This window comes from Thamnophis elegans, chromosome 5 (genome assembly GCF_009769535.1).
Source record: "Thamnophis elegans isolate rThaEle1 chromosome 5, rThaEle1.pri, whole genome shotgun sequence".
Taxonomy (NCBI): Eukaryota; Metazoa; Chordata; class Lepidosauria; order Squamata; family Colubridae; genus Thamnophis; species Thamnophis elegans.
In genome coordinates this window covers 62,147,566-62,170,098 of record NC_045545.1, presented here as the reverse complement: position 1 = coordinate 62,170,098, position 22,533 = coordinate 62,147,566, and the positions used below count along the sequence as shown (strand labels likewise).

The 22,533-nt window shown below is 33.6% G+C and overlaps 2 protein-coding genes across 2 annotated transcripts; one reads left to right on the top strand and one right to left on the bottom strand.

The window, feature by feature from the left end:
* Positions 1-711: 711 nt before the first annotated feature.
* Positions 712-7,555, top strand: LOC116509670 (mitochondrial glutamate carrier 1-like). The gene is made up of 9 exons (XM_032218924.1): positions 712-737; positions 1,175-1,300; positions 1,952-2,007; positions 4,240-4,330; positions 5,144-5,262; positions 6,137-6,338; positions 6,426-6,580; positions 6,822-6,897; positions 7,396-7,555. Exons 1-9 carry the CDS (start codon positions 712-714, stop codon positions 7,553-7,555), a joined length of 1,011 nt encoding a protein of 336 aa, XP_032074815.1.
* A 2,790-nt stretch (positions 7,556-10,345) lies between these two features.
* Positions 10,346-14,484, bottom strand: TSHB (thyroid stimulating hormone subunit beta). The gene is made up of 3 exons (XM_032219046.1): positions 14,402-14,484; positions 12,232-12,400; positions 10,346-10,576 (listed from the first exon to the last, which is right to left on the bottom strand). Exons 1-3 carry the CDS (start codon positions 14,482-14,484, stop codon positions 10,346-10,348), a joined length of 483 nt encoding a protein of 160 aa, XP_032074937.1.
* Between the last annotated feature and the right edge of the window lie 8,049 nt (positions 14,485-22,533).

The following is a 22,533-nucleotide window of genomic DNA, read 5'->3' as shown; positions in this document are numbered from 1 at the left end:
CTGCCAGAGCATTCCCTATTGCAGCTCAGCAGAAAATATAACACAATGTAGTTGCCAACTGCTGTGGCAAATACCGTAAATAAGCTGCACCTGAATGTGCAGCTTTTCCTGCCATGGTAATTCTATGATAGGAAATCTTTTGGCAGGCATGCAACATTTCAGAAGATCTACCACTTCTGCACACAATGATTCATGAACACTTCAGAAGAGGGAAAAAAGGATTAACCAAGTTCTAGAGTTTCAAACACAAATGTGGCTTTCATTTAATTAAGGCAGAATATATGAAACATGATTAAGATTTGTTTCTAAATTAATTTCTGTGTGACTTTTGATTCATCAAAGAGCTATTCTGTATAATTTCATAGGCATTATATAAAAAGTATATTGCAACTTCAGTTGAATCTTCATATCATAAATTAATCATCTAGATATTAATAATAACTGATGACATCTGATGTAATAGCAGTTGTGGGAGGGTATTCCAATTTGTCATACTGAATTTGAGATGGTTAGGCATATTTGAAATGCCTCTATGCTCAAACAGCCAATGAGATACCTCTGGATTATTTATAGAACAACTAACGGATTTTAAGGTATGGGTTCAGTTTGCAGAGTTTAGACAGAATTGTCTCTTCAAAGAACCAACTTCTGCTCGGCAGCTTGTATTATTTTTACTGACCAAAGAAAACTTGGAGCATTCTTCCTTTTGAGATGAAAATGACTGAGAAACAGATTAGGTATGTCTCACTCTAGACATCAATATAAACATCAATAGATGTCAAATTAAAGATACCAAATGTTGGTATGTGGTAGCCTAAATTCTGTGTAAAATGAAGAGGGTGAAAAGTGATAGAAGACAATAAGATTGAAGTAATCGCAAGGTTGGAGGCTGATAGAGTTACCTAGATTTTTTTTATTGAGATGTTATCTCAAGTTTATAGGGGAAAGAAAAACGTATAGCAAGTCTGAAGCAATGACAAGGTATTCCACAAGAATTCTGAAATGTAAAAGACGTTATTGCTACTTCCTATTGATTATGCTCTTAAGTAGCAAAACAAAGGACAAAGCAGCTGATTTTGTATAGATAGGAATAGGGAAGGGACAGGTTATGGGAAGAGAGAAGCAGTGATATAATTATAAATTATATATTTATACTATACTTTTTTCTGTTTAGTTTGCCTGCTAAGCTCATCAATGGAGGAGTTGCTGGGATCATAGGTGTTACTTGTGTATTTCCAATTGACTTGGTTAAAACCAGGCTACAGAATCAAAGAAGTGGACAGCAAGTCTACAAAAGCATGTAAGTGACCTTTAGAAAAACATCTCAAGCCAACAAAACTTGTTTTGAAGAGGATATTTTTCAAAAGCCCTTTTGTCCATTCTTTCTAGGACAGGAAACTTCTTCAATAGCTGGGGATATAATTTGGTTTTTTTGTAACTATAAAACTGATATTACTGTGTTTGTAAATTGTTCAAATAGCAATTTTTATCATAGTGGATAAAAATGGATGCAGATGCTGAGGAATATAAATATACCATTATTAATCAAATGATTCTGTAATTATTATATGTAGTTCAAAGGCTTGAGATGCTCACCTATCTAGCATTAGGATATTCATTATTGCTAATGCTAATTTCTACTTTATAAGCAATTTTAGCTAGAAATCATTTATGAAAGCAAAAACATTTGATAGAGTACATTGACTTTTGTATTATGTATAAATATGGATAGACATCATTGAAAAGACTAACAGATATTAAAACCATTCCAAATTATGTAAAAGTTTACAAATTGTTTTTACTAATGTTCTGATCAGATTGGACTGGCTAATTCTATATAAATATGGATAGATATCACTGGAAACAAAAATAGATATTAAAACAATAGTTGGAATTATATCAAACATTGCATATGAAACTTATGAATTGTTTTTACTGCTTTTCTGATCAGGTTGGATTGTCTAGTGAAAACCTTACATTCAGAAGGCTATTTTGGCATGTATAGAGGTAAGTATGTTTAATTATTAATATTAGTATTAATTTTTATGGGTAGTTGTACTTATTTTATTAGAATGCAGTTCTAAATACATTTCTAATGTAGTAAGCTGTTTCCATGACTTCTGGGTAAAAATGAATAGCATTTTATTATTCAGGGATTAAATACAGAAGCAAAGAAATGGAAAAACAAAAGGTTGCTTTTTAAAAAATTGTTAGGAGTTCTAGAACATAGTGCTGGAGTCCAGTTAAGGGGAAGAACATATGGCTGTAAGGTGTCAATTCAGATACTGCAGGAGTAAGGAATCTTGAGGCTGACCAAAAGTTACTGAACTACCGGAACGCCCAGGAGCAAGGAAAAGTGGGAATTTTAATTCAGCAATATTTAAATTACTGCCCTTCAGTTGCCTATATACCAGTGACTAGCATATTCCAAGCATTTGTCTTAAGCACTTAGGATTTACTTACTTTTCAAGAATGCTGAAATGGAGAAAGTTGCTCCCCCCACCCACCCGGTCACTCTGAGGTCTTGGTTTCCTTTCCAATTTGTCTTCATCTCAAAAAGGAGCAATATTTTGGATTGGGTTGATTATGGAGAGGAAGAATAACATGGAGTTGCTTTGTATGCATTGCAATGATGGTGAAGACATTGAACTTTTTGCACTATGGTTTGTTAACAGAGTGGAGTGACTAGAGCAGACGTGTCAACTCGCGTCATCAAGGCGGCGTCATGTGATATATTGGGACATTTTTCCCCTTCACTAAATGGGGTGTGGCCAGCGGGTGATGCACCCGGCCCATGGGCTGGGAGTTTGACAGCCCTGGACTAGAACAAGGTCAAAAGGAGCTTGTTTAAGGGACTTCCAGAAGAATAGTTTATATGTAATCCTTCATCTAAAGAGAATAAAAATTGGAGAGGCATGATTTCTGTACTATAAAGCAAAGGCAGAGATGGTAGACCATACTTCTGCTGAATTTTTAAAAAAAGCTAGCTTTCTTTTAAAATTAGAGACAGAACTCCAGGAAGACAGAAAGAAATTTGTTTTTTTTCTGAACTGGTATGTAACATCTCCCCAATAACTCTAATAAGCATTATTCCAGAAGCCAGGGAAAGTCCAGGAAAAAGGAGGAGGGAACTTTGGTTTCAGCATTCAGGTGGTTTTTAAGTCATGAATAAATGTTTTAGGCAGAACCTATTTTAAATTTACATTTTCTAGCCATATCAGAGTTTAATCTTCTTTATATTGTACATCCATACAAGTTGTATGCTTGTATAGTATTCAGTTCCTTTGTGCATAAATATGACTAAGTAAATGTTATACATGAACAATTTTTTTTCAAATCTCTCAAAATGATATTTTCCCCCCTGAGGATGGTTTTGATCAAATTTAGAGTGCAACAATTGTAACAAATCATTGCAATCTTGTAGTTTTGGGTTTTCAATTCAGCCAAATTCCCAATTGCTGAATACTATAAATTGAGCAATTACATAATTCAGATTCTGCATCAATGCATAATTGCATATTAAAGCTTAAAATTAAAAAGTGATGTTTATTTTTTTTTCCTTTTCTTTTTCAATAATTGAATATTTTTTATTCAACTCTTGTAAGGTTAATCTAACTCTAATTTCCATCTCTCCATCTTTGGTAGATTCCCCCAGCTCAGGCTTATGACCCAGTTTTTATCCTTCTCTTACAACACACACATATAGACATAAAAATTATAAATGATGGTGGGAGGAGAGAAAACATTTTAATGCATCTATGTGACTGTCCGCAAGACACATCATTTCCTTTTTGGTGGGCTATTTAAGTTACTTGATTATGTTTTAATTAAAGTTTGTAGTAAAAGTTACAATAAACTACTAAACATTCCTGAAACCAAATATATTTCATGGAACTATATGAATGATATTTATTTGGGATTTCATTTTATTAACTATTTAAGCTACTTTTTAAATATCTTATCAAACTGATGGCATTCTTTAGAACATGAAGAAGAATCGCTAATTTAAAATACAGTGAATGAATTTATTTCCAATAAATATTAAATGTTCTTTAATTCTTTTCTGTAATCATTACCTTCCTTTTCTTAATCTAATTCTAATTTTCTTTTCTTCATAATAACAAGAACTCAACTTTACACCAAACTGGTGTGGAATTTTTTTTAATAGAGTAATGTTAATTATCAACTGAAGAATACAATCACTTTATATCTATTAAATATAAGTATGTTTATTTATAGGTGCAGCGGTGAACTTGACCCTTGTAACACCTGAGAAGGCTATCAAACTGGCTGCTAATGACTATTTTAGACACCTTCTTGCCAAAGAAGGGTATGTTATTTCAGATACTAGAGTATCACTTGTATCTTACATCCATTAAAGTCAATGTTCATAGCTGAGTCGAGATTTTAAAACTAGTTTCAAGTTCTATATTTTTATAGTGAATGTTTAATATTTTTTAACATATACTTTCCTGGAATTCTTTTTTTTAATAAGCCATATTTTAAAAATAATAATAATGTAATAACTAATTTAATTATTCTATAAATGCCACAAATAGGATTAGTTGTACTGTTTGAAAGGCGTAAACAAAAATATATTTCGAAACAAGATAATGCAAGCAGAAAATAAATGGAAGTAAAAGAGGAAAGGGAAAATGTTGTACTTCTATCCTATATATTAGGAAAGCAGTTCTTTGGGATTTGCCAAAGTTAATTAAAAATTGTTGGAACTGCTACCATTTTATAGGGGCATTGCTATTCACAGACAAGTGAGAGGACATTTTCACATTTTTGACAGAAGCCCCAGTTTTATCCTCATGTTCCTTTTGGATACAGAAACATGAAAGGCTCTACACAGGGTAAGGAAGTCACAAAATAGACAGGAAAAGTGTACAGTGAACACAGAAAGATAGCGTCATCCTCTTAGTAGGGACAGCTAGAGAGACAAACAAAACCAACATACAAGGTGAAATAAGTAAAGGGTGAAGTATTATTCATGTCAAAAAAATTCTGTTCCTTTAGAGAAAATCTGTGTATCTCCATTACTCAGCCCATTCCCATTGCTGGAACTCTGTGTAGTTATATTCAAATTAATGTAAAGTAATATGTTTGACAAATCTTCTTATTCTTTTTTTCCTTTCAGGGCAGGTCTGTCTTTATCTAAAGAGATGTTAGCAGGCTGCGGTGCTGGAGTTTGTCAAGTCATTATCACCACTCCTATGGAGATGCTAAAAATCCAGCTGCAGGATGCAGGGAGACTAGGTAATGTTGCCTTGGCTCTCTCTCTTCATATATTACATCTTTGAGAAATAAATTAATCTTCTTACTATGTGGGATTTCACTGTAAAACTCTTACATATTACACCATTTTATCTTGGAAAATAAAAATGTGTTCTGTATCCATCTCTCAAATTCATTGTTTCAGCTGTATTGAAACTATAATCTGTGTCATGGTAGGTACAGTGCCACAATACTACCCAGAATGCCATAAAATAGTGAACCAAGAGGCAGGACAGTATTAGGAAATGTAGAAAATCTGCAGTGCCTTTTGTATGATTGGAAACAATAGAAAATATAGTCAAGACACAAATGACAAGATAAAATGAATTAAGAAAGAATTAATATACTGATCACTCCTGGAGAAAAAATCAAGTGGTTACTAAGAGTTAATACTGACTTGATGAAGTATAATCAAAACAATCACATAGATCAAAGTTTTCTTTGTCAAAAGCAAATCCTTTGTTATAATTGCAATCTAAAATCCATCCTTTGTCATAATTTCAATCTAAAATCACAAAATTGTTATAATTGGAAAAGGGACTGCATACACTGACCCCCCCATCCAGTCAGTTACATTCTCTTCTTTATGTCTATTGGAGGAAGATTTGAAAAAGGGAGTGGAATTTGAAATTCTACTGATCATATACAGATCATAATGATATATGAACCTAAATATGCTCATCAAAGTTTTATTCCACTGCTGTGAGTAAATTAGGGATTGTTCTAAAACATAAGATTTATCTGAGCATTCAGACTCATATAATTACAAGTAGTTAAGGATTCTAATACTCAGATTTAAGTTCAAGTGAGATTTTTCAAAATAACAAGTCTTATGTATTTTCTATTAACATTTTAGCATCTCAGCAAATTGTGAGCCGAGTTTCTTGTTCCACTTCTGGATGCAATCTTGTAACGGTCAACCCTATCCTGACTAGAGCATACAATGTAGGACCTGTGGTTACCCCAAGGAATATATCTGCTACCCAAATAGCAACTGAGCTTCTACAAACTCATGGCATCAAAGGACTCTATAAGGGTCTCGGAGCCACTTTATTGAGGTAATGATTTTATGTTTTCCTAAGCTTTTTTCAATCTCTGAGTAGTTTTCTGCATTGCTTGAAAAAGGAATAAATTTTGTCTTTCAGGGATGTTCCATTCTCTGTCATCTATTTCCCACTGTTTGCCCATTTGAATAGAGTAGGACAAGATTCATTGGAGGGGAGAACAAGCTTCTTTCACTCTTTTCTTGCTGGGTGCATAGCTGGCTCAGTGGCAGCTGTATCTGTGAACCCCTGTGATGGTAAGAATGACTCTATGTTTGTATCTGGGCTACTTTGTCATGGGGACATGTTAGAAAAGGTTTTTCCTTGAAGATAACCCATGAAAGCTAATTTATATTTTTATCTGTTAAGGGTTTCTTATATAGGAAACACTATTGCTTTCATAATACAATAATAGTTCTGTGGAAGGGATACATTTTGAACTATCCCTTACTCAAGTGATTAATTGACCAACATATATCTCTTAACACTTTTTTCCAGTAATAAAGACTCGTCTTCAGTCAATGGGCAAAGGACGAAATGAGGAGAATTACAGTGGCATTGTAGATTGTTCAAGGTAAAACCTACAAAACAGTTTACATATTTGTCAGACCATTTGAACTGATTTTTTTAGTTGCCCTTAACTTATCCTGACACCTCTATAGATACAAATCTTGTTAAAGTAATAAGTAACCAATTGCCCTTGTGCACAGTTATAACATGTAGAAGCCACTTTTATGTGATTGAGTCCAGGCTACCTTGTGAAGTCACACAGTCTATTCATGTGGAATATTACAATTCAGAACTAGTTTTCCATATTAGTTATCCACAAAAGAGTGAACATTTGAATTGGCTTATAAAAATGCTGGAATCATACCACTTCTTGGTATGATACCACTCTTTGGCAAAACTTGTTTTTGTACAATGAGATACATATTGCTAAAGTCTTGATAAGAAATCTAGAGAAATCTTGTTGGTAAATATTTAACATGTGCTGAAATATGTTTAGATAATACACTGCAGTATGTTTTAACCAGTTAGGTCTTATTTGCTTTTTTTTGTTTTGTTTCCACAGGAAGATTTGGATGAAAGAAGGTCCTTCAGCCTTTTTAAAGGGTGCTAGTTGCAGAGCTCTTGTCATTGCACCTCTCTTTGGCATAGCTCAAGTAGTTTATTTCATTGGGTTTGGAGAATTTTTCATAAATCTATTCCAGAATGGAAAACTGTCCCCATAGACTTTTATTCATTGAATCTCCTGGAATATAATCACAAGAACTCAACTATCAAGAAACAATAGCAGCTCAGTCTATTGATAACTTTTTTTTCTTGTTATTAAGCATGAAAAAGACAAAGCCGCGATAGAGACACCAGTCATAAAACACCATCTAAAATGGGGCATGTCTGAGTTTAGGAAACAAGAATTCCAAGAGTGGAATGAGAATAACTACTTTGAATAAGTGGAAGACTGAAGGAATATCTGGGGAAATGTTTTGTATATATGAATAGAACAAGAAAAGAAAGAACTATCTCCGGGGCCAAATCTTTGCTGAAATGTTGAAAAGTGAATTAGACATTTAGTTTTTCTTGGGGTTCCATAGATGCTGTTAATCTAACCCGCTTGCTGTCTTTCTAGCTGTATGTTTGCTAGTGTCTCACTCACTTAATTGGGAACAAAGGTGTATGAATTTTTATAGATTGTGTTTTTACCTTTACCTACGCTAAAGAATTTTATTCCTTAATACAAAATAACTTAATCCAAATATTATGAGCAAAGTAGACTAGTTCCTTAAATTTATTATTTAAAAAGTTATAAGTCATTAATAAAAAATGGAAAATTTGCCATTTAGAATCAAGTACGGTATAATTCAAGACTTCAAATGGTGAACCAAAGATAGCTCTACTGAGAGCAAAGCCAATCATTGTTATGGAATAAAGGGCCCGTGAGCGGACCAGTTCTTCATAATTCCTTTTTGGACAAGGAGGACTTGGGATCATCCACAAGTGCTCCAGACAGTTGATCCTTGTGAGGATACAGCAAGAGCATTATCTGGAAAGTTTTCAGGTCAGAGAGACGCGGAAACACCATCCTAGCCCAAACCGCAGTAGACTCTCTTATGAACACAAGACTTGCAAAAAAAAATTTTAATCACTTTTTTGTCATCTGCTTTTCAGCTATTAGAAACCTTTGGAACAATATATTTTATAGCACAAGGTGAATTTCCTTCAATCCTTAGTGAAAGAAGTTTTAAATACAAGTTATTAAGGACTTTTAAAAATTCTTTTTTGGGGGGAAGTAATCAGCGAAAAGATGATTAGAATGTTGTTTTTTGAAAATTACAAACATAATCCAGATGGATTTCAAATAAAATTTTGAAATAAGAATCCTTCTCATGGAAAAATGCTGCTATCTGAAATTCTTTTTATAAAATGATAGGATTTTGAAAGTTTTATGCTAAAAAAACCCAGAAGGAACTAAATATTACAATTAAAGATTAATGCTTAAATTTTACTTACTAATACAGAATGGAGTAAAATATTTTCACATTGGTCATGTTAAAGGACATTTATGAATAATATACCCAGAAGTTTAAATTTAGAGGTGCTTGTATTACAGATAAGACTGTGTTTAAAAGATGTAAGAGGAACAAGTTTTACTGAAAGAAACTAAGACTGATTTGAAAGTGGATTTAAAAATGACAAACTATAAGAATGATGTGGAAAAAGATGTGCCGTAGATATACAAATGAAACCAGCTGTTGTCTTTACAACTAAAGGATGTTGATAACTTTTTTATCCTATTGGATTTACAAAAGAGGATTTACAGTTTTGAAGACTTGTGAGAAGGGCAAGAAAAAGTGAGTTCTAGAACACTCTCAATGGATTAAAGAGCAAGATTGTTAAAAGTAAAAGAAAGGAATATAAAGTTGATTTATTTCATCAAGTTTAAAACATATGTTATCTTGGGTAACCTTTAATGGACATGTTGATCAGGAGGGAAAGATGAAGTTTTAAGAATTTATTTATAGATAAGAGATGAGATACGGGAAGAAGAGATCACTTATTTCATTTTAAGAGAAAGTAATAAGTTACAAAAAATGTTATATGATGGAGGAAGTCATTTCTTTTTTTTTCTTTTCTATTTTTCTATTCATTTTCTTTTTTTAGTTTGTATTAGTGCATTCGTGTTAATCTTTTTAATTATATTTAATAAAATTACTATAAAAAAAGAACCAAGTGTAACTTAACTGGAAGCAGAAAATGTTTCCTGACTATTTATATTGTTGATTGTACAATAAACTGCTAAGCATTTTTTTCTTAACAGGCTTTTTACATTTTAGATCTTATAGATCATTATTATATTTGTACATTATCACTGAGCTTGTCTGAGAAAGCGCAAGAATGTGGGGATGTCATTCTTTCTAAAGAACTATATGTAGATTTCAGGACATTATGTGCCTTGCACCAAGGACAGTACAAACACTATTATGTTCCTGCACTTAATCTATTACAATAAAAATGTTCAAACCAGTGCAACAACAATCTATGTATATGCATTTTGCTCTTTTGAGGATTGCACTGAAGCTTTCTGCAGCATGCTAAGGATTACATTTCAAATGGACAGGGTTGTTTTTTCTTTAAGGATTTTAGTGGACTTTATTTTAAAATTTTATTTAATGTTAAGTTCTTGGTCACTGAAGATAGACATAGTAGGAAAAGTTTAACTCTAGTTTTTCCAGTCAGAAAGCAGAACTTAAGACTTCATTTCATGGAATCTTTGCTCTGACTTTAGTAAAGAAAAAGGGGTTGTTTTTATTCTTGACACATTTTTTGCTGTGAAACCTCAGAGAAATGAAAGTCACAAAAATGAGCAGCCTATTATATTTTACTGTTCTGTCTTTGAATAAATGGACAGATCAAACTCATGGATATGCTAACCAATTTATTTATTTTAGCTGTTGCTGCTCCTTAGCTGTTGCTGTGCGTGAAAGATACAGAGAACCAAGACCTCAAGAGTTATGTAGCTTCTAGAACATTGCACAATAACCAGCGCCACTTGCCTCTTGCACACAGTCACTGTAATCAGTGTCGCATTTCCCACATTTGCAACTCACTGCCACAGGATAAGAATAGTAAGAGACAGCATGGTGTTGACAGCCAGGTATCATCACAGTCCTGTACACCAGTTCCTTGTATGTACACACATTCTGGGATAAGGCACTCAGCCTCCTGGGCAGTAACTTCTTAATATTTCTGTCCTGTAACAAAATGTCAATGGTTATTCTGCATTCCTAATAGACTTCGTTTAAAATTAGCCTGATAAAGTTGGATTCTGATCCACTGCTTTTCCTAATCACTATGCAACTGAAATTAGAAGAATCCTTTCATCATTACGGGAGCTTTTCAAACTAAAACTTAAGCAGTTAAAACTGATCCTGTATAAACGATTATGAATGTACTTAGAATGAGCACTTTGCTTGGAAAAGCAGTTGCTCAGAGATAGCACCTACTGTGCGTGCAGAAATTCCAAGTTCCATCTTTGGAGAAGACTTGGGAAGATCAACTGCAGAAACTGGAGAACTGACTATCAGATCAATGTGATTGAGCACAAATGGGCTGTAAAAGGAAATGAAATGCCAAGTTTTTTAGACTTATCTCAAAAATCTAAATTTCAAGGGAGTCTACTACAGAACCATTAATTAAGTTATTTAGTCATTGTTACTTCATTACTCATTGTGGCTTACTATTTAAAAAAAGTAAGAACAATTTAAAAATAAAGCAGATCATAAGGGTCCAGAAGATATGCTCTATAAATAGTAAAATATCCTACGGGGGCTCAATCACTTCTTTACAGCATGCCCTGGGGGAAAAGTTACATTTTCAGTGACTTTCAGAACATCTTCAAACAGGAATCCATACAGAACTCTGGAGGGGCATGCTGTTTCAGAGGACAAGCGCTAAGACTTTCTTCTAGATAGATTGCATTACTTTATCAAACACACCTGAAGTGCATTCACTGTGCTGGACCTCACTGGACAGATAGCAACTATCAGAGATAAACAGTTACTCAAACATATGTTTTGAATTTTTTTATTGGAGGAATCTCTTTGTTCTAGTATTTCTACAATTTGCAAACAAATATCCTAATTAATTAGGATAAGAAGGAATGGCTTTTGATGTAGTCTGTCTCCCAGAGGAAGAGAGGAAGGAATTTTGGAAGTGTTGGAGAAGGTCAACAATATATTGTAAGGAGCACAGTTCTCTAATAGTAGCTTAAACATCTGGAAAGATTGAAATCCTGGTGTATTCTGCATAGTAACCACTTTTTAAGACACAACTTGAGAAAATAAGGAACAATCATCCTTGAAGGGGAATATAATATTAAAAGAAATTTTAAATTATGTTTTTTATTATAGAAGATAACTTATTAAAAATATTCTTGTAAATTTCTTCTCACTATTTATCATCTTAAAGGAGGAATGAAAAACTGTCAGTGGCTAGCTTTGTGTGTCATGTCTAGGATTCCATTCTACATGTGAGTGCTAAGTCTTAAGACACCCAATTTAGTATGCCACCTTTCCCCCAAATTTAAAAACAATGCAGGGAAAAAAATCAAAGTTTGAGGTGCAATGTCATTAATGGGAGAGGCATAAAACACATGCCAGTAGATGACATACAGCCATTGCATGTGGGAAATCCATAAAACTCTGGTGTTAGCCTAAATAAATGGAATACAAAAAAACCAGTTTATGATTTCTAAAGTGCAGAACATGATTCCATTCATATTCTGTTAGTACTTCATCTACTGCAGCTCCAATCAGCCCAAAACCCCAAATATTCACGCTCAGATATATCCTCAAGAAGGATTACAAGGAGAGACTCAGAAGTATCTTACAAGCCGGTATTCACTTACCCAGGTCATGCAGAATCCTTCACAGATGGTGGTGTTGATAGCTAAGCAGTAGCCACATTCTCTCTTCTCCACATGGATGACATAATCAACAGGGATACAAAGAGCCAGACTTTGCCCCAAAGTCAAGGCAAAGACTAGGGGCAGAGAGATGGAAAGGACAGGATTCATGCTGGATATAAAGATAAATCCAAATGAAATATCACTAGAATAGGTCTAAAAGGAACAGAAATCAGTCACCTATCAATACCCATTATATATTTCCTGTCTCTATTCCCCCAGTTCCATATTACTAGAAATCAGGAACAATTAATCTCATGATAAATTGAAGGAAGGCAGGTTGAGATAATTCCCTACTTAAGCATCATACATTGCATAGATGAGAAATATGCCAGGGTTTTTCGCTCCCTAGGTGGCTTTCTAGCTTCCTCTAATATCCTCTAATACAGGCAGTCACCACATTAGAGTTGTCTTCCTTTTTTATCTTGATTTTATCACCAGGATTCTGTACTTGTAAGGCTCAAAATAATGTAACTAGGTCTGAAAATGGATATATGCAAATATTCACAGCTAATAATTAGAGCATTTCCATATTCCCAGATATTTGCACACATGGATGCCTTCACACAACATACAAAACCACACACAGACAATTTTTTTAACCAAAAGCAGACCTAATTTTTTACTATTTCCCCCTTGTTGTAGTATAACTGATGCTGTAACATTGCTGCTTTGACACTACTGTATAATAATCAAACATGAGCAGAGATCTGCATTGTAGTTCTCACCTTCAACTCCAACTCCAACGAAACTTTGCTAACAACAAAGAACTGATAGTTCATCTTCATGCCAAAAAGGAACAAATATATATTTAATACAAAGGAAAGGGGATGGAAGTTTTGCATGGAATGGAAACGTAAGCGAAGTATATTTCATTCAGCTTGGGCAGATATCAAAAAGGTGCCCACTGGGATATATAAGATTTTAATTGAACATGGGCTTCTAGGGTTGAGACAATTCATTGATTTAATAGGCCATTGAATTAAATGCAACATTTTTTTTTAAATGTGGAGAAAATAGCAGCTTGACAACCCATCAAAATATACCAATACAGAGCAGCAACCAGCCTTTGCAGGGAGGGGTAATGTCAGGCATGGCAGCCTACTGCTAGGACAGAAGGAAGCACTGGAAACCATCAGCTCTGAAAGCAATTTTGAATTAAAGTTGAAAAATTGGATGCAGTATGCAATGGGTTGGAAGTAGAAGCAGAATGATGCCATCAGATCCTGTAATTAGGGAGTGCTGAGTGGCTCAGACTAGCAATGAGCCAAACAAAAAGTGAAGAATCTGTCCCAACTCTTTTTCAGCACTTCCAATATTGGAAGACAGCAATATTTTCTTCTCTTATTCTTCTTTTTATTCTGTTATTCTCTCTATTCTATCTCTAATATTTTTAAAGAAAAATGATCCTTGCAACAGGTGACTTCCTAATGTTAGATTTCATACTAAGCTGATTTCTGGTGAAAAATTGTCTAATTTGTCAATGTTCTTAATGTGTGACACCTGACTAATTAGTGCTCTAATTTCAGCTTCACAAGCACACATATACCCCAACTGTAGCCAAATGATGTCACGCTCATGCAGGCAAATATTTATGTCACATGCAATATATCCTAAATGCAGTTTAGTTCCTAAATGCAGGCATTCTTATTCATTTATATTGAATTTCATCCCATTGTTCAAATGTACTGAAATGGTTTCAGATTTTGATTATATCTTCTGTGCTTTCCACACACATCCTGCTTCATTCAAACATTATATCCTAGAATTTGTATACTAGTAAAGCCATTGACAGAGAAAAAATTATTAATGATTAATGATTAATGACTGATCAAATGCTGATGAATGACATAAATCAAGAACTGACGGTATAGAGAATACTTTTTGTTAAAAATCTTTCCTCACATCAAACAGAATCCTGCTTAGGAAAAATATTTTTGAAGGATAATCATGTTATTTTACTGCCAAAACACACCTATCTTGTGGCACCTCAAAAACAAAGCAGCATGTATTGTAAGTTTGTATTGTTGAACTACATGTTCCTGTCTACAAATATACAGTAATTTTTTTTCCAGATTCACATGCAGAGGCACATAAAGCCAGGGATACATACCTATCAACTCTGCTGGGCTGTCCAATCTCAGAACAACTCATAAAAGGAGAATCAGTTTCTTGGCTGCACAGTCTTTTCTTCATGCAGTCATCCTATGTACCTTTGAGTTTGCTTCTGAGAAAATGCACAGTTCAGGCACTGGGTGCATTTTATATTCTCCAGGTTAATTCCTGGCTGATCTACTGTTTATATAATTGCATTAATTGCTCCTTCTAATCTCAGTAATATCTACTGCAGGAATCATACAGGATTAATTCCAAGGAAATGGAATTGGAAGTAGTGGAGTTAAAATATCTCTGCCTGGCAACTAAATTGTAGTTAATATTCATTACTTTAAAATTAATTATTTATTCTCCATAAAACAGGAATACATATTTCTGAGTCTGTACATGCTCGTATTGGGATTGAAGTCTTTTGCCATGCCCAACTTTCATGCAAAGATTTTATTGTACTAGCACTGATGTTACCTAGTTTGAGTAATGAAACGTCTGTAAGAAAACAAGCAAGTTCAGAGAGCACCAAGAACCCCTCAGGTCAACCCTGAGCTAGAAATATTCTCCTTTATTAGTAGTTCATTGTACAGCTGAGCTTACACAACTTGGCTGATCAACTGCAGAACTCTCCAAGTCAAAAGCCACTCTGGAATTCTGGGATTAACATCAGTTGAGGTTGGCAGCTAAAATGATTTATTTTTGGCTCAGCTGTGGTGCAAGCCAAATTGCAAAAGAAGGTCATCTGTATTTTTACACGGGTAACGTTCTGAAAGTTGAGGAAGTATATTTCTCATTTTTGCTCATCCATCCGATAGGTCTTTTAATGCTGGCTTGCTTCAGCAGAGATAAAAAAAATCTAGATGGAAACGGTGAAGAGCAAGCAGGCTAGCAAACTGCTGGATCTTTACGTATTTCTTTTCCTTTTGTGTGGAATCAATTATGAGATTTGGGTTACTCAAGTATTAAAAGGCTCTACAATAAGTCACAGTTTGAAGTCTAATAAGTTTGGACAAGACATACTGTAAAACAAATAGCATTGCTTTTAGGTTTCTATTGGTCAAGTGAAGGGACAGTTTGAATGGCATATTATGTTCTCAGTATTCCTTGGTTAACATAAAGGAAGAATATAGGTATGAATTTTCAGACTGCTTAAGGACTGGAAAATGGAAACATTGCCCTATGGAAGTGCCCATATGTACAGACATCACCTATAGTCTAGTGAAGTTACTTTCAGTGAGGGATGTATATGGAATAGTGAAGTCAAAATTCTGATACACAATGAACACAACTTAAAAAATACATAATTTTCTGCACTTTATTTTACAGTGGGGCAAAAAAGTATTTAGTCAGCCACCAATTGTGCAAGTTCTCCCACTTAAAAACATGAGATAACCAAATACTTATTTTCCACCATAATGTGCAAAAAAATACTTTCCAAATCAGACAATGTGATTGTCTGTATTTGTTTTCTCATTTTGTCTCTCATAGTTGAGGTCTACCTATGATGTCAATTACAGGCCTCTCTCATATTTTTAAGTGGGAGAACTTGCACAATTGGTGGCTAACTAAAATACTTTTTTGCCCCACTGTATTTAGCAAGACAGTAAGTTCATCTGATCACGGGGAATTGTAGTTATTCCATTCTTCAGGCCATAACTCTTAGAACCTTTAACAGATTTTTAATGAGAAAATTTGCCTACATGAAAAAAGTAGATTGAATGTCTGAGACCAGACTAATTTATTTACTATCCTTCCTTGTCGATTGCATAGCAAGCATGCTATGAGGAATTTGACTATTACAATTATATAAACTCAGAAATATAATACAAAGTAAATGGATAAAGTATGAGAAGGGAGGGAGGGAGGAAGAGTCTTAGAAAATATTTGTCAACCCTTCTATGTAGTTCAATAGAATACTCATTAAAATTGCATGTTATAACTGAGAAACACAAAAATATAACATCATCATCCTGCTTTACTTTGCAGCATAATTTAGGCTATTTAGGCTGATTTATAGAAATGTGTAATATCTATGAATACTGAGCAGTTTAATAATGGAGGTTATAATTTTTAATATTTTTAAGTGTCAGTATTGTACACATTTTCTTATTTATTTCCATTTATTCTATGATAATTTGCAAAGTTATGTTGCACTAAAAGAAGTCAGGTATACTTCCACTTCGAGTATCCAAAGCTCTTGTAGGAAATATTTGAACTTTATAAAATTAAATACTTATGAGAAACTATTATTATGTATGTGGCATTTAATACCACTCATACCATCTCAGTTGAAAATTTCTAGTTATCTGCCCTAAATAATTTTATTTTCTGACAGATGAACTTTCACGGTTAGCAAAAAGAAGCAATATTTCAACATATATCAACATTATCCATGCCTGTGACACTACATTTCTTTATATGTAATTTTGGTTTAGTCCAGATATTCTCTTCCTAGAAAGGTTTTGACCAGGACCTACATCAATGTGTTTAATCAGTTTTATATTTAATCTTGCTATGTCTGGATTCATACATTGCACTAAATTGCAATGGTATTTATTTGGTTTTAACTTATTGTATTGGATGGGCCTAGACATTATGGTGCATAAACCATGTCCTATGTATGCAGCCCATTATGATTTAATCCATAAACCATGGCATAATATGACAAACCTAATTCAAATCTATTTAATGCTATTAAATTAATGACTTCTCCAAGAGTCACTAAAATCTGAAAGTGCCAACCAATGACATCTGGTCCTTGCCATTTAAGTATGAATCATTCAGTTTTAACCTTTCTTTTTTACCAAAACATCTACTCAGTGACATCAGTCATTTACACTTTCATGAAATGGAAGTTACCATTACTATATTGCTATCAAATGAATAATCCCATCCAATTGAAATAATAAGCACTAGATGTGCTCCAGTGATAAATAATGCTACAGAAAATGCAAAAGATTAATATTTAAAAATCAGGCAATTTAAAGATGTCACAAACATTGAATAAATGTAAGATTATTACTGAAAAAATAAGCAGTTATGCTTTTCCTTCCTGTAAAGAATTAGATTTGAGTAGGAAGTGGGAAACTTATCTTTGTATCCTATGTTAAATTGATGTAAATCCAGTAAGTTGACAGGAAGCAGAATCTTACCTAGAATGTCTTAAAAACAGTTTAGAAATACCAGCTGCCAAAGAATTCTAGGTTTATCTACCATTAGCGTTGACATAGGAATAGAAATAGTTATACTTGTTGCTTGTTCAGCAGAAGTAAAATTTCAGATATTCTTTACAGGTTTTTAAACACCTACAATTAATTGAAATTTTCCAAGATTGGCTGCAAAATTGCATATTTATTTAATATGGATGTTCAGCATTGCATTGCATAAAATCAATTTAGATTTTCAAATTACTATGTGTTAAATATTATAAATTATCTTTCAAAGACATTTCCTTTACCTGTCACATATATAAATTCTGCCTTAGTCCACAGTTCATTGAAAAGTTTCTAAAGTGAAACTAGAAATGGTATATGGTTTCCTGAGCAGGGGGTTGGCGAGAAGACCTCCAAGGTCCCTTCCAACTCTGTGATTGTTAGAAATTGGGGAGAATCATACTTTCCATGTGGCCTTGGTTCCTATTTGCTACTAGTTCTGATTCTGAGCATCACAGGTGCCCATGATAGAAGCAAAAACAAAACCAATATTACAATGATGGATATGTAACTACACAAATAACTTGATGAACTACTGTTACGGATATGTACCTCCCAGAACACACCAATCGGTGTGGAGAGCAAGGCCAGACATTCATTGTAGGATATCAGTGCTTTGGTTTACATATTTTACAAAGCCATCACTTGCATAATTTTTTGATTGACTATAACCATTGCAAGTGTATATCTATGCATCTTGGGGGAGGGGGAAATCTTAATGGGATAGCAAAAGCAGTTGACTGGCATTCCTGTGTGTGAAGAGTGGAACGATAGAATGAATTTAAGGGTATTGTTAAGGATGAACATTAAAAGATTGCCAAAGATGAAGAAATTAAACTTTCTGTTTGTAAATTGTATGTTAGAAAGACAAAAATATTAGAAAGGCGCTCAACAAAGAGCAAGAGGCCTGGTAAAAGGTAGTATTTCAACAAATTCAAGATGAAAATATACTTTGGGGGGGAGGAAAATCTTTCAAAGGAATCAGAATGTTCTAATATCAAATTTGTATGCTAAAGGACACCAATGGACAGATAATAATTTATTCAAAGATCAAAGAAAAATTGAAAGGGTATACTGAACTACTACATATGTCAACCTCCAAGGTATCTGAGAAGATATTCCTACCTACAAGCTCTAGTAATAGAAGAGGAAGTTAGATCAGCACTCTGGTCAGTACCAAGTTATAAGACTATAGAAACTGATATTCACAAAATTATGGCAAGCAACAAAAGTTGTGCTAATTGGTATTCTTGTGATTTTTTTCTATTTAGCCGTACACATTTGAAATAAATGGCTATATAAAACACGTAAATAAATGTTTTAGGAAACAGATATCTCTGGAAACATAAGAACCTCACCCCTTTCCTAAGGCGTGCGCACTAGCATGCCTACTGTCCCTGTCCTATTGTCTGCATTTATTCATACCCATTTCCTGTGTTCATGTCCATGTTTATACTTATACCTATTATCTTGTTCATGTTTGACTAACTAACTAAATAAATAAAACTTTTAGTGAGGAATGCTGTTACATTTTTGAGTTATGTGCTGTGCTAACAATCTTGTTTTTTATGTTCCAGGACATTTGTATTCATGAATTATACTGTTTATATACAATCTGGAATTCTGAAATATTAAGTTGACTTTTATTCCATTTTGTTTTTTATATTTGTAGCAGATAAGCACAACAGGAAAAGTCTGAATTAAAATTTCCCTCCCTCCTTCCCGAATCAGTAAAAAATCCAGAAAGGATGCACAGAATGTAGTATTTGTTTTAACTCTAATAAAACAGTTCAATTTTATATTCCTTTCCTTTGCTCCTAACATTCATCATCTTTGCTTCATTAAGATGCTCCCTTAAGATTTGATACTAATCTCATGTACAAGACTCATTTATATTTTCACTTAAAACACATGGTGTTCTGAGTTTGGAAAATCTCAGAATGAATTTAGGTGTTGTACTGGAAGAAGTGGAAAACATGGGGAACAGTTGGATTCAAATAAAATATTCTTTTTACAGTAACATTTTTAATGTTTTGATCAGTGTTGATATTTTGTAATCTAGCATGAATATTGATTATTCACTATGGATATTCTGGATTTAAAATGCTTTACTGACGAAAGACTGTAATTCTTATTTGTATCTATACTATTTTCCCAGTGGTGTACTTTGCTTAAAACTTTAACAGTGAACATTAATGCTGCTTCAGAAGTCACATTGTAGTATCAGAATGCTTTTAATTGTCCAAAAATGATCAGACAGGTCCCAAAAGTAGGTGTTAACAATGAAAATGCATCACTAATAAAGATGAATATTTGTAGCTCCGGGTTGACATGAGGGGTCCTTAGTGCTCTCTGAACTGGTTTGTATTCTTGCAGATATTTCACTACCCAATGAGGTAACATCATCAGTGCTACTCTATATCAAGATGCATCAAGAATTTAATTTAATCTTAGCATGATGTGGTATGAAGATGATGAGCTTCAAAATTATCACTTACCCTTTAATACAGCCTAGGAAATTTAGATTGATTTTTTTCTAGAAAAAAAACCTTGAATCTTAATCCCAATTTATGAAACCATCGCTAGGAATTTATAAAGAATTGTTTTTGGATGTGGCTAACAAGACATTTAAATCCTTGTGCTAATTAGGAATATGACTTAACTCAGTGTCAGAAAATAAAATAACTTTATTACTACAATGCATTTCCAATAACAATTAATAATATTTTGCTTCCCACTTTGAAAAATTTCTCTTTGAGATTGCACTGTACTTCGGTAAATAACATGAACATTTAATTCTTTAAACTATATTTTCAATATTAATAATAACGGTAACATTCGTGTTTGCTTACAATAATTTCCACCTGTAGAATATATGGGAAGGCTAACAAAGGGTTATGGGAAGAAATCTTGCTTAACTTTTCTACTGAGGAAGTATGGGTTATTAGTTCTGCTTACTAATTATCGTTCTTACACAGGTGAAATTCTTAAGGATGGGATGTGTATACTTCCCAAATACAACTGTAGTTACAAGAAATGGGTCGCTCTGTAAGATAAGCTTTTAATAGATGTGTTCAAATATAAAGTATTTTCAAAAGAATTGGGCTACATTACTGCAAAAATGAATGTTACTGAAACAAAATATAGAAAGTAGACATGTGTGAAGTAGGGCTGCTTTGCAGAGCTATATTGACTCTGATCATTCCAATGTATTTCATTCCAATGCAGGCAATGAGATGGGCTTCACTGTAAATATCATTAGAAATATGTTGCAAAGCAATACAGACACAGCAGTGGACTCTTCAACATGTACTAGCCCTTATTGGGATTGGAATTAGATATTGGGATCCACTTTGCAAAGCATTTTCAAAGGGCATGTTAGTCTATATGCCCACTGAGGCTTCACACAATATTAATAGAAAAGTAACTTTGAATATAAATATATATCTAACTGAACAATTAATTCTTCTAACAAGAAAAAATAAAAATGGTTTAAATAAAGAGCTTTCCAGCTTCTTTCATTTTTTGTCTTCGGTCGATTTTGGAAATTGCAGTCCATCCTGCCTCTCGCATCTTTCTCACAGTGGCAAGTTTCATTGAAGATCCTGGAGTTTTCAGAATAGATGGAGCTTGAATCTATATATAAAATACTTGACTTAGTATTTGTTAAATAGTCATTTTGAGGTCAAATTTGGCTTCCAGGAAATTAGTAAAATACCTGCTGTGGTGTCCTGATGCATAGATGAGAAGATTCTGAATAGTCTTTATTCAGCTTTTTATACATTTCTTGTTCTGTTACAATACTCTTGGGGGGAAATAAGTGTTAAAAGTAAATATTTGCATATACTGAATCCCTTCTTTCATGTTTCATTATATATTACACCCTGCTACTAAAGTATATCTAATTTAGGGTGTTGTATTAACCATTAATATGTACTATTCTTTCTCTCTCTCCCTCTCAGTTCACAAAGAATGTGATCTAAATTCATAGTAGGGAAGGAGATCTATTCTTTGGCATCTCCTCCATAGTAAGCTCATTGCCTTGTTACTTCTGTAGCATTATAGAAGGAGGCTGTATAAGTCTATGGTGGAAAAAAAGAGACTCATGGTTTTTTTTTGCTTTCACAATATTAATGTAAGGCTTCTATGTATAAGAAATAAAAATGTGGACATGAAATATATATTACAACGAATAAGTCCCCCAAATCTCTAATCAAAAGTAACCTAATCATATGCCAATTTTCGTGGAATATATAATTCAGACAGTTGGTGAACATAACAGTATAATGCAGTTTTCTAAACAATATTTCATTCTGTGGAATCAGTTAATAAAGTCTCAGCAGACTAATAGGCAGCATGGCATTTATAAATGACAAAAGTAAACAAATACCATTAAAATCAAAAACAAATACAAAGTAAGTTTTAGAAATGTCTGGAAGAAAACTTTGAATGCTTACAAAAAGTCTGGAAGGAACGCCAGATACATTAATTGGGAATTTTGATAACATAGTATCAAATACCAAATAATTAAGTGGAATCCTATAGCACTGAAGAATATGCCCAGTTGACCATCATTTTATTACATAAAGATTAAATTTCACAATTTAATGAGTGTGAATGACCATCCTTAGATGTTTGAAAAATCATTTCCAAGTGAAGAATCCAATGCATCTTACAAAAAACAAAGCTATGTACAGCATTTTAAAAGAGGCATATTTGCTGTTCCTGAGCTTCTGAGATTGCATGAACATTAATGAAGACACCTGCTTCATGCAGCCCTAATAAATTAATTTGACAATTTATCTGAATGCTTTCTAGATAACCAAATATAAGTCTAAAGATCTGGCTCTGCAAGTTGGTCTAGGGACCCAAAGGGGGAGGTTCAACTCTGGAGGTGGCTGCTACATTGATAGCAGATGTCACCTCC

Excerpts from the sequence above, each read along its gene's own strand:
- LOC116509670 (XM_032218924.1), top strand. The coding sequence starts at position 712 with ATGAAAATGACTGAGAAACAGATTAG. Across the intron at positions 2,008-4,239 it reads CTATTTTGGCATGTATAGAG|GTGCAGCGGTGAACTTGACC; the intron begins GTAAGTATGTTT and ends GTTTATTTATAG. Across the intron at positions 5,263-6,136 it reads GCAGGATGCAGGGAGACTAG|CATCTCAGCAAATTGTGAGC; the intron begins GTAATGTTGCCT and ends TTAACATTTTAG.
- TSHB (XM_032219046.1), bottom strand. The coding sequence starts at position 14,484 with ATGAAGAAAAGACTGTGCAGCCAAGAAACTGATTCTCCTTTTATGAGT. Across the intron at positions 12,401-14,401 it reads CAGCCCAGCAGAGTTGATAG|CATGAATCCTGTCCTTTCCA; the intron begins GTATGTATCCCT and ends CTTTATATCCAG. Across the intron at positions 10,577-12,231 it reads AAGGATTCTGCATGACCTGG|GACAGAAATATTAAGAAGTT; the intron begins GTAAGTGAATAC and ends ATTTTGTTACAG.